The sequence below is a fragment of the Camelus bactrianus genome, chromosome 13, assembly GCF_048773025.1.
Source record: "Camelus bactrianus isolate YW-2024 breed Bactrian camel chromosome 13, ASM4877302v1, whole genome shotgun sequence".
Taxonomy (NCBI): Eukaryota; Metazoa; Chordata; class Mammalia; order Artiodactyla; family Camelidae; genus Camelus; species Camelus bactrianus.
Window position 1 is genome coordinate 14,802,203 of NC_133551.1, and position 12,657 is coordinate 14,814,859.

At 36.5% G+C, this 12,657-nt stretch overlaps 1 protein-coding gene across 11 annotated transcripts in view; it reads left to right on the top strand.

Annotated features, from left to right (window-relative positions):
• COL24A1 (collagen type XXIV alpha 1 chain) overlaps nt 1–12,657 on the top strand; it is a 338,176-nt gene that overhangs the window by 76,118 nt on the left and 249,401 nt on the right. For all 11 annotated transcript variants that reach the window (XM_074376091.1, XM_074376094.1, XM_074376086.1 and 8 more), the window contains one exon: nt 2,572–2,625. In XM_074376091.1, coding sequence (XP_074232192.1) covers nt 2,572–2,625 — 54 coding nt within the window. The remainder of the gene's footprint in view (nt 1–2,571; nt 2,626–12,657) is intronic.

Below are 12,657 nucleotides of genomic sequence, written 5' to 3' on the forward strand. Positions count from 1 at the left end.
TTAAAACTTAGAAATTAAAGGTCCACTCTCTTTTGGTGACTGCTTTAAATAAACTCCCCAAAATAAGCATTAAGATTTTATCAAATGCTTAGTTTTATCTTTCCTTGTGGCTTCTCTGTACAAAGTATAGGGTGGTTCAGTATGTGTACGGTATCTGTATAAAATGTAGGGTGATTTGGCCTGAGAGTTGAGGCTTGGAAGTGTGTCAGTGTTTTGTGTTTTTTTTACTTTTTGAGTTACTCATACACTAACTGTGGTCAAAACTATATAGGAAAAATGTGGTAAGATACAGAATTTAATAGCATGTTGCCATTGAGCTTTAAGTGATATCCAACTTTCAAAATGAGAGGAATATTTCTAAAATGGTAAAATTTAAAAACAATGTCTTAGAAATTATGTGTACATAAAATTTGGTTCTATTTGGATCCCTTTTATTTCTTTCTCTTGCCTGACTGCTGAGGCTAGGACTTCCAGGACTATGTTGAATAGGAGTGGTGATAGTGGGCATCCTTGTCTTGTCCCAGATTTTAGTGGGAAGCTTTTGAGTTTTTCACCGTTGAGTACTATGCTGGCTGTAGGTTTGTCATATATAGCTTTTATTATGTTGAGATATGTTCCCTCTATACCCACTTTGGCGAGAGCTTTTATCATAAATGGGTGTTGAATTTTATCAAATGCTTTTTCTGCATCGATTGAGATGATTTCAAAATTGTAGAATAGACTACACTGTATAGCACAGGGAAATATACACAAAATGTTATGATAACTCACAGAGAAAAAAATGTGACAATGAGTGTGTATATGTCCATGAATAACTGAAAAATTGTGCTGAACACTGGAATTTGACACAACATTGTAAAATGATTATAAATCAATAAAAAATGTTAAAAAAAAAGAAGGTATAGACACTTATAATTTAATCAACCTTTGGGAATGTAGTAGCATAAGAAAAAAAAATTTGGTTCAGTTTTACTGAGAAAGGATATTATACACGTATAGTATAAATACAAATAAAATACAAACATTAAATTGGTGTGAGTATAGGGGGACTGGGAAACAACTGGATTTTATTTTTAACCATTTAGCTATTTTTACAATAAATATATAGTCACTGATGAAACAATAAAAGCAATGCAGGGGCTAGTCCTTCAGCATGAAATATCCAGTGAGTAACATCTCTCATAGGGCATACGTAAGTGTTTTAAGGCCTTTTGGGACCTTAATAGCAAGCAAAGATAACTTTAAAATAGTAGTAATTTTTCCTATCCCATAAGAAGAGTGAGATAATATTCTCATTTTTCAGACAGTGCAATTTTGAAGGGAAATTAACTGATCTACCCCTGATTGAGCTAGTAGGAAGTGAGCCTCCAGTTTTCTGTTTCCTAGTGCGTTTCCCTCCCCCTGCCCTTATCAGAGTAATAAGTGTAAAAAATTTATCTATCTATCCATCCATCTGTATAACCTATCATCCCATAGCAAATGGAAGCCATCTTAATAAAACTTTGAGAAGAAACATTAAAATATTATAATAAATGGAAAAGCACTTTATTGTTAATAATCAGAAACATCCTTTTCTCTTCTGATTATTTAACTTGATGACATATTAAAGTAGATAATGCACTAAAAATTAAATAGCACATAAGCAGTCATTAAGGAGTTTAGGATTATCACTTGAAGTATTACTATTTTTTTCAAACAGTTTTTTTTTTTCATGCACAATAAATTTGTTGCAGTAGAAAGAAGGAAAGTAAAGGAGGTAAAGAAAAAGTGCACCTTGAGTAAAGTGGTTTAAAATTATACCCCGATTCCTTTTTGACATTATATCCCTGGCCGTTCACACAGCCTCCTTCCTTTGTGTCTCTCCTTGTCACTTCCACGGACACTCCTTCCCCTTCACCAGTGTAATTTCTCCTTCCCCCTGCTCGCAGGCCCTCATCAAATTTGCCAACGGTGGGCAAAAGGCCCCAATCCGTGAACCTGGGTCTGTGGAGACGCACACACGGTCCTCTCAACACTTTTTCACAGCAGTTACTCTGGGTGCCACAGCGGAATCCGCTAGGGCAGCCCCGGAAACGGAAGTGCCCGTGTCCCTGGTGCGCGGAGTGAACAGTCCGGCCCCGCACAGCCCTGCCTGGAGGGTCCACGTGGGAGTCCCACCGGGCTGCAGGTCCTCACCAAAAAGGGAGGCCGGAGCCTTCCACAGCTGCTTCACAAAGTGCTTGTAGAATTTTTAAGTCAGTTCCTTTATATTTTTAAACATAGTAAACCTTTGAACAATGGGAATTTGGAGAGTAAGGACAGTCCTAGGGAAAAGAACATCAGAGACAAAGAAGCAGGGCTGTGGAGGTGGGGAAGAACCCTCCAGTTAATCAGCACTGGGAGAAATAAGGGCTGGGAGTCTCCGGAAAGGTCTCAAAAGGCCCCGAAGTGGGGTGGAATCTGAGTCAAATTGAGAAGATCAGAAATGAATGCAGTAAGATTTTGATATCCAAGATGAAATCCTGTAGCAAGGGAATTATAATTTTCAGTTCTCTTTCATAACATTAAACCTCTGTTGTGTTTTGTTCTTAGGGTGATCAAGGTCTTTCTGGATTAATGGGGCCCCCCGGTATGCAAGGTGATAAGGTAAGATGTAGTTTTACTTTGATGTAATTGGGTGTCGTATGGATCTGGGAACTCTTCAACTCCTAAGATCTCATTTTGAAGTTGGGCCCAAAGTCAATGTTTTAAATTCCTTTTCTCAGCAATAAGGATTAGGATGCTGTCCTAATCCAGGAAAGTGGTGCCTGTAAAAGACAGGGTCTTAATAAAAGAAAATCTGTCAGATAATGATGGGGACAAAATTCACATGCAGGAGAAAGTCACTAATAGAATATTGAAGCTTTTCTCTCTCTCTCTCTTTTTTTAACTAGGGCAACCTACTTCTGAAACTTTTAAATCACTTTGTAAATTTTATATGTCCAAACTGAGTTACACTTGGATATAGGTAATACTCTTGGCTTTTTTAAAAAGAGCTTCTAATTTTATTAGGAAATAATAATCTCTCCCATGATACATATACAAATGTGAGGCCTGAAGTGTAGAGTAGAAGTGAGAATTGGGGATGGGTAGTAAAGAACAAAAAACAAAAACAAACAAACAAACAAAAAATGGAGTCAGATGCATATGAGTAGGCTTTTTCTGAGGTAAAAATGAATAGTAATGCAGCTGCTATGATTATTTCATGAAATACGTTGTGCAGTTTCCTGTAAATTCTCCTGTATATATTTATCTTGTCTTTTTCCCAAATACTGAGTTGTTGATTTTCTACAGGGAATAAGGAAGATACAAAATTTCTTTCTAAGGTATTGAAGGCCCTAAGATGTTGGAGGGCAGTATTTGACTTCATATGGATGTCTAAATATGTTTAATGATGAGCTGTGTTGGTGTCTTAGTGTGTCATACTCTTCCTCTTGGGAGATTTAGATTGGAGATGGTATTCTGGCTCTGGTTAATTGGTTCAAATACCATCTGCCATTTTCTAGGTCCCGTTGACCTGGGGTAGGTTGCTTAACCTCTCTAAGCTTTTGTTGCCTGATCTGTAAAATGTGAAGGTAATACTACCCACTTCATAAGGAGCTGTTGGGAACATGGAATGAGATAATCCAGGTAATACTCTGTCAGACAAATAGCGAGCCCTTAGTAAATGTTAACCATCAGCTATTTATTTGGTTTTAGAAAGGATCCTGACCTCGTTTGCTTCCCTTCAGAGCCTCTACTAAAGGGCTGAGTTATAAATTCATTGAAAAGGTTTTGGTCTCGTGGAGAATTTTCCTCCCGTGACCATACCACACCATTATTTTTACGGCTTTTAGACTGGTTTTGTCCTAGATTGTACTCAGAATCTTATAACTCCTTTGAGGTAGTTGGTTGCTTCCATGGAGACAGGAGACTGCAGAGTGATCCTTTCTACCAGAGTTGGTCTTGATATACAGTCCTGAGTGTGTTTGATTAATGCTGCTTAGGATAGTTCTGCCTGCTAAGTATACCTCTGAGGAAACTCTCCTGGTGAATAGCATCAAGAAAAATCATGTAATATGGAAATTACCTTAATAATTTTGTTTGATATTAAGTGTACAGTTATTGCACCCTGAAGACTGACACTGCTTATGAGAGAAAAACTAGTCATTGCTAGTTCATGCCTGTGGTTCATAAAATCAGCAATCCAGAAAGGGAAACACTAAGTAAAAGTTGAGTGGTTATTGTATAGAGGGGTAAATAAATACTATAGGGAGAATTTTAAGACTGATTTTAACCACTAGAGCAGGTTATCATTTTCACTTTGAAATTTTACTTACTTAAAGCAGAAGATATCTTCCAAAGAGGTATGCACACATATGGGTCTTGGCTCATCAGTATTTTAAAATATTAAGAATATATTCTTTTTGGTCTGTGTAAATCTAGTCAAGTGGAATTGCATTAATTTTTTTTTTCCTTAGCAAAGTGGAGCTTAATTTTTTTTTTAATTTTTTAAACACATTTATTGGTGTGTGATTCCTGTACGGTACACTACACATATTTCAGATATACAATTTGACGAATTTTGATAGATGTACACAGCAATGAAACAACCAGCACAATCAAGATAGATAACATTTCCATCACTCCCTAAGAGGTGCAAATTTCACATTCCCAATTTATCCCTTCCCACCCCCTTTACCTCCTGGTAACTTTAAGTTTATTCTCTGTCTGTGAATCTGTTTCTGTTTTGTAGGTAAGTTTATTTGTGTCCCTTTTTTTTTTTTTTTAAGATTCCGCATATAGGTGATATCATATGGTATTTTTCTTTCTCTTTCTGACTCACTTCACTTGGAATGACAATCTCTCAACAATCCATCCATGTTGCTGCAAGTCGCATTATTTTAACTTATTTTTTATGGCTGAGTAGTATTCCGTTGTGTGTGTGGATATATATATATACCACATTTTCTTTATCCAGTCATCTGTCTATGGGCATTTGGGTTGTTTCCATGTCTTGGCTATTGCAAATAGTGCTGCTGTGAACATTAGGGTGCAGGTGTCTTTTCAAATTATGATATATGCCCACAAGTGGGACTGTTGGATCATATAGTACGTCTATTTTTAGTTTTTGAGGAACCTCCATACTGTCGTCCATAGTGGCTGCACCAATTTACATTCCGACCAACAGTGTAGGTAGGTTCCTTTTTCTCCACACCTTCTCCAGCATTTATCATTTGTGGACTTTTTAATGTTGTCCATTCTGATTAATTTAAAAAACTGAGTCATGAACTGCATATCTGTCACAGACTTCTTTTCTCACACAGAATTTTTAAACTTTTAAAATCTAGCCTGTATTGTTAGCTAATAGAATGGACCCTGTAGAAGTCAGGGGTCTTGCTATATTATTAATTATCAGCTACACCTGAATTTTCTCTAGAGTAGTTTTAGTTGAAAGTATTTAGAAACCAAATTACTTTCTGATAAATGAAGCATCCATGGTTTACTATGTGTTGACAGTAGTTCAGAACAGTGTTGAAATATTTGAGATGATTTTATAGTTTTTCTGAGAATGTTTTCGCCCTTTTCAGAGTGTGTCTAATAATGGAAACTGCATACAGATTTAAAAAAAAAAAAAAAAAAAACAAGTATTGCCAGGAAGGGGACCTAAGGACTCAGTCTAAACCTAAACCAACGCTCCATGTAGCAGGCTTGGAACAAGTTTCCATCACACTGTGTGCATGTTTCATTTTAATATGAATGTATGGTAGAAATACCCTCAAAATAATCTTGATAGACTGCTCCTGTAGTCTGTATGGAAGAGAAAAAGACCAGACTGATTACTGGTTAGAACATTTAGATAAACGATGAGCTGTTTTAATGGAATTTGCAAATTTTGGTTCATTTTTTTGAACCATGTAGGTCAGTCTCAGAGTTACTTCCTACAGACAGGATCCATGCTTGCTAGGAGAACCCAGGATAACTGCTCATGTTAGCTATAACCTAGGGACCCCTATTCCTCTGTCCTTTCAGTTCTACCCTTAAAATGCTAGATGAATTCTTATGGTCAAGACAAGAACTTAAGTTATCCATTCCATAAGTGATCAATCTGAGATAAGCTCAGAGAGGTTTAGAGAATTGCTCAGGGTCACTTAGAATTAAAGCATGATCAGGAGAGAAAACTTACTGATACTGAATCCACAGTGCTTTTAACAGTTTGTGCATTTTATGAGAGATGAATAAGGTATTTAGGATTTGATTAATAGTAAGTTTATTACATATTTTATCTATTAAACTATTTTGAATTATTATAACTATTATTATAAATATTAAGAGTAGCTCTTTTATTATGTGCAATGTTCTAGTCGATCTCCTGAACCCTGTATCTTCTTATCTTAAAAACAACCATTGAGACAGATACTATGTTGAGTATGTCACAAATAAGTTAATTGAGGTATAAAATGATTGTCATTTACCCAAGGCCTCACAACTATTAATTGGCAGAGTTAGGACTCATATCCAGGCCTGTTTGACATGATTTCGCTCTTAATGGCTCCGAATAAGTTCATTATGTTAATACTTGTCAGATGTGTGTTTCAGTGCTTCTGACTATCTCAAGCGTGCATGCACGAGGAAGCCAAGGGAACAAATAGTTTTGGATGACAGATAATGACTTCATTATTCCTTTTCTCTGGAAGTATCTGGAAATATTAAAATTCTTCTAATATAAGCCATACTCAAGTAATCTTTAAAATGGCTGCAAGAGAATGGTGTGTAGAATATTGACAGCTCATGAAAACTGTTGAGATAAACAGATTAATGCAAAATGTTCTGAAAACTAGAAGTAATATTGAGATAGAAATAACAAAGCAAATAAATCAGCAGCAGTATTTTTTTCCTCTTAAGTAGTTTTTTTGGTTTGCTTCTTCCATTCCCCCTTTTTATCTCTCTCTCCTGAACTATTTTTTTTTTTTTAAACCAGTCTCACCATCTTTAACGAGCATTACGTTTCTCCAGACTGACTGGTTACATTGCCTCAATTTAGCCACCTTCATATAACTCTTATTTTCCTAGGATCTGAAGTATGTTTTCACTTCCCACTAAGTGTCTGATTTGTGCCAAAAAGCAGATAAGTTAGATCCAGAGTGCATGCTGAGTTGGATGGAATACAAGAGTTATAATTTTGAGCTTGGACTCCAGATGAATTTTTAAATTGGCTTTTAATATAGATGATCAGTTGCTATATTAATATTGGAAGTGCGCTATTTAAAATGGTAAAAACATTAACAGTGATTTCTATTGAAGCGGTTTTTCTGGGATTAAGAGGATAAGCCAGATGGGAGCAATTAAGCACGTCTTAGCATGACGGTATAACTGAGAACAATTGTGAAAGATGCGCACGTTTTTAAACAGATTGTTCTGAATAATGTCTGGCAGTATTTTCCTGAATATCAAAAAATTCAGCTACTCTGGTTTTAATAGTAATTGTAAATCAGTGTGAATTCTTATTCTAATTTGATGAAATTATTTCAATTAAAAACAACTTTCCATTGCATAGGAGGTACACAGTTAACATCTTGATAAAGTTGGAAAAGAAAAAAAGAACTGAAAACATCAAGCGGAATGCATTGTGATTTATCAGTCGCTCACAAACTGTACAGCTTTTCACAATCTATTTAAAGCAAGGACAGTCCTAAGGAGGTGTAACAATGCTGAATGTCAGTGAGAACTGCAATAAAAATAAAGTCAGTTCCCCGGGGAGAGAAATAAGGAGAATTCTCTTGTTCCTTGTTAATTCTATAGGTCATCTTCTCAGTGGCCCATTATTCCTGTAAACATCTACAGAACAACATTTTACTTTGGGTTGGTTCGTGGTTCAAGTGTAGTGCTGAATGTCTAACACACATGCTTCTGCTTCGGGCTGTACTGTCATCACTGTGACCATCTCCTCTGCAGTCTGCCATTCCCACTAATGGTAGGGGAAGCTGAGAACAAGACAACACACGCTGAACTCCCCCACACACAAGCCAGTGGCTGCCAACGTGGTGTAATTTGTGGGACTTTGAAAGCTTTACTTTGTCCAAAGCTATTTCCCTCTTACGATTGACATTCTAACATTAATGATAAATTCATTTGGCCAAAAGTATTTCAGTTTCCAGAATTTTTTTTTTTTTTTGAAAAATTTCTGTGTTTTCAGAAATAGCTGTTATTGGTCATGTAGCACCATTTTGATCATTAGTTTATCGTACTGTTTTTCTCCATGAGAACTAGTTAAGAAGGACTACAACTTTAATGGAGGTTAGTAGGTCAGTGTTGTGAGGAGCTCGGGACAGAAGTTGGCAGGGATCTGTTGCGTGCATTGGGGAAGCATGCTCCAAGAAGAAGGGGAGGTGGGTAGAACAGAGAGGTTTGTGTGGTCTTCATCCTATGACTTAAGTCTCCTCAAGCTCGCCAGTTATCTGGGATCAATCTTCTATTTAATTTTTTGAAAACAATTAAACTCCTTATTCTTAAAATTTTAGGAACTTTATTGCCTTCCCTCAAGTAGTACTTAAATTTTCATAGTTGTCGATTTCTCATTCTGAATTCTTGCTTAGGGATTCTTTTTTGATGAGCTCTGGCCGTCTTATCATTATTTCTCAATTTTGCCATAGCTTTCTTTGGTTATTTTGGCCAAAACATGGCTATAAACTGCTGTTTGTATTCCTCAAGGCATTGCTGATATGAGTCCTGTAGTGTTTGACAAATTTTTCTAGAGACTTAGAATTACCTAATCTGTAAAGGAATGCTATTCTTACATCACAGAAAAAGAAAATTTAATATTGGCTTTCGTATAACAGTACTGTAGCAGTGCCTAAAGGGGAATATGAGTGATTTAGGAGTCCTTAAGTGCAAGGACTATATTTTATTCACTGTGGTTATTTCAGCCTAGTAAATGGCACACATTATTAGTGAATAAATGAACATTGCTGCTTGTAAGTTTAATTGACTGTGCCCGTTCACCAGGTCCTAGTGGCCATCTTCCTCCTCAAGGGCTGCTTTTCAAGTCAGTATCTCTTCTCACCTGTCTTATTTCCCCTCAGTCCTCTAGCTCCAGACACCCTTCATCCCATTTAGGTTGGGCGAGTAGAACTTGTTAACCTGCCCTGATCTCTCAGAGATGTTGCCTTTCACATGATCATGTCTAAGGTTAGCCCACCTTTGTCTCAGCTTCCCGAGACTAGACAGAAGCAAGAGATACAAGGAAGTTCCTTCAAACAAAAGAAGCAGTTTTGATATAAAATTTGTCTCTAGAATTCTGCAGTTGCTTTAATTGCATCCTTTCATCCCACAATTCATTCAGAACACCAATATTATGTAAACAAGATAGAGGTCCTGCCTTCAAGTAGCTTCCTGTCTGAAAAAGGAAACAGTTACTGAAGTAAATCGCAATTATATTTTCTAAGTGCAGTGATGAAGATGTGAGAAGATTTTTATAGCACATAGCTGAGGGTTACCTAAACTTCCTGGGGCTGGAGGTGGAGGAGTATTTGGGGAACAGGGAAAGAAGCAGTATCTGAGGATATCTACATCTTGAGGATGAGTAGAAGTTACCCTGACGATACTGTAGTTAGTAGACATGTGTGCTGTCTATACGCAAGTGATGACAAACCCAGGCTTGGAGGGGTGAAGCAGTCCCTTGTTTTGGGGATATGAGGTGTGAGGCAGGAGGTGTCAGAACATAAGGCTTGAGAGGTATTCAGGGGTCAAATTATAAAGGAACTTGTACGCCATGGTAAAGCACTTATCACACAGTAGAGAGCTACTAAAGGGTTTTAACAAGGGGTGTACCAGAGGCAAGTCATTTAGTCTCCAGAATTTCTTTGGCAATTTTGTGGATTCTAGAGAGGAGTGCCCCTGCCTTTCTGAAACCTAAAGTTTATGGCAGGAGGCCCGAGATAGAAAGGCAGAGTGATAATACAGAAGTTGTCTTATGCCATAGGGGATGCTGTCTCATATGTAGGAAAAGTCCTTATGTCAGTGAGTAGAAGTCCTTCCCACTGAAAGAGGGGGATAAGCTGTTAAAAGGAGGAAGCCATTCATGTACAAAGTTGACAACATGGAGATTATATCATTGAGAATCTTTCTCAGTATGTATATATTTCTCACTTCGCATGTTTCCTATATACACAAATTTCACCTACCGAGCTTTAATTAAATAGCTCCAGTATCCCAACAATATGGTCAGATTTCACTTATCACAATATATTAACTGTGATTAGTTGCATGAAGTATAATCTATGCTACTGGGTCTTCAGCCTACAAGTCACTATGTAAATAATAGATGTGCCTCGAGATCAATGATCAGACACATCATTTCATTCAGAGCTGCTGGTCCTTGTAGACCGCACATGTGTTAGTTCATGCCCAGACAGCAGAATGCATAGCCGTACTGCTTCCTTGTCTCTCAGTGATAAACCTATGTGACGTTTTACACAAATAGACACTCGAAGGAAGCAATTGGCCAATAAAGATGAAAGTACCGTGAAATAAAGGAACAGTGATAAGACGGAAATTAAAATTAGAACTGAACATAAATGGAATGGCAGAAGATATAGCTGACCCTGGGACACGCTGCCATTTGGGAGACTCTAGATACACAGTCAGGGGAACACAGTAAAGATGAACTTTTCGAGGAAAGGATTTGATGTATAGGATAGAGATGTCTCAGAGGAGGTTACAATAGCAAAAAAAAATTTACATTAGAAGAACTCTTGGAGCTATTTCATGGCACTGAAAGTGCAAAGAATAAAACATTGGAAGTTGATCCACACTTAGGATAATTTGCCAAAACACAACATATTCTCGCTCAGTATAATCTTACAAGACAGGCAGTATTCAAACTAGCCTTCATAAAGTTTTTTTCAAAGAAATGGTACTTTAAATCTCACTATGTCTAATGTTTTTGGTTACACTGTACTAAATTGATATTTAATTTTTAAAATTTTCCTATACAAATGTAACAGGATTTTTAACATTTTGACAAAAAATTTTAAAGGACACAGAAAAATTGTAATTTTTCTCATCATTAAGATTGCTTTGCGTGGTTTCAACTTGTATCGTCATTCTTACCACCCGATACCACTACCATGCAAAGCGAGGGGGGCCTTTTTGTAAATGGTGCCACAGTTTTCCTTATGGGTAAACATTTTTTATCCAAATTTTAATTACTTGGGGAGGTTCAGGTGTATACTTAAAATTCGTTTCTTTTCCATCCTTTAATCTTTCTGATTTTAATTCAATTGTCTCTCTTTGTCTTTTTGTCCTGGGTGGTCACCTATTGATAACATATTTGTTAGGGTTCAAATCCTTGTTAAAATAAGTATTAAGATCTCTATATTAAAATTAGATTCTAAGACCAATTTATTATTGGAATTCTTGGTAAGGCAATAACAAAAATTGAGACAACTCTATAACTCATAATCTGTTCTAAAACAGAATTTGTAAATTTTTCTATTGGCATGCCTTAAGGAATGTGTTCACATCAGTTTGTTCCAATATATTCATCAGAGAAAAATCATATGTTTTTAGTTACTGGACTTTTCTTCCTATAGAAAGTATAGAAAACAGTGACTCAGAGTATTTTCGAAAGACTACAATATAAACAAATTTTTAAAAATAAAGTGCCAGGTCCCTAGATTGGAGCTATGCCAAAGCTTGAATATAGGCAGTTTTCCCAGGAACTTATTCTTTTTGCTTTTTAAAATATTACAGACTGGTATTTAAGTAGAAAATAAATGAGGCCAATAATCACAAATTAGGGACTAAATGGAGGCTTTGATACAATAGTATGCTAACTCCTGTGTATTACAGCATAATATTACATTGAAAAATAACAAAAGGTGGTTTTCTCTGACTTACTACCTTTCATCTCAACATTAAGAGAATTGAGATATCTTATTAAATACTTGGAATTTATTTCCCCCCACGTAACTCTCAACTCCATCGAAGTCTTTCCATCAATTCGTTTATTCACTCAAGTCTTGCCATCAATTAACTGGCACTTACTATGTTCTAGGCACTAGGGATACCACATTGAATAAAACAGACAAGGAGCTTAAGTTTAAACTCTTTAAGGGGTTTATTTACCATCTTTAACTCCACCCTCAAATCTAACTTATAATCATCTTTCCCCTAGACTATCATGATAGCCTCTTACCTGACCCACTCTCTTTCATTCTTTTCATCCCAGAGTCCCTGTCTTTGTTTCAGACCATATGCCTTTCGGAGCCTGAATCTGGTTTTTCTCTGATACATACATCAGTCTCAGTTGAATTCTTCCTGTGCCTCCAAGTCTAAATTGACTCTTAGAATATGCCTTTGTTTTTCATTCAATGAAAGCTGAAAAAAAAAAGTGGTGACTTTTCTTACGGGTTCAAGTAATCACAGAATGCTGGCATTAAGAGAAAATTTAGCAATAATTCAATTCACTGCTGTCATTTTACAAATGAAGACTTTGGAACTCATGACTGGTTAGTGGCAAAACTGGGTCTAAAACTTAGTGTGCTTGATCTTTTCATTATTAGCAGTAAACAAAACCAAACCCAAAACATTCTGTTTTACTTAGGCTCTTTTGATTGCAAAGAATGGAGACTTAACGCTATTTCAAGGAAGAATTAT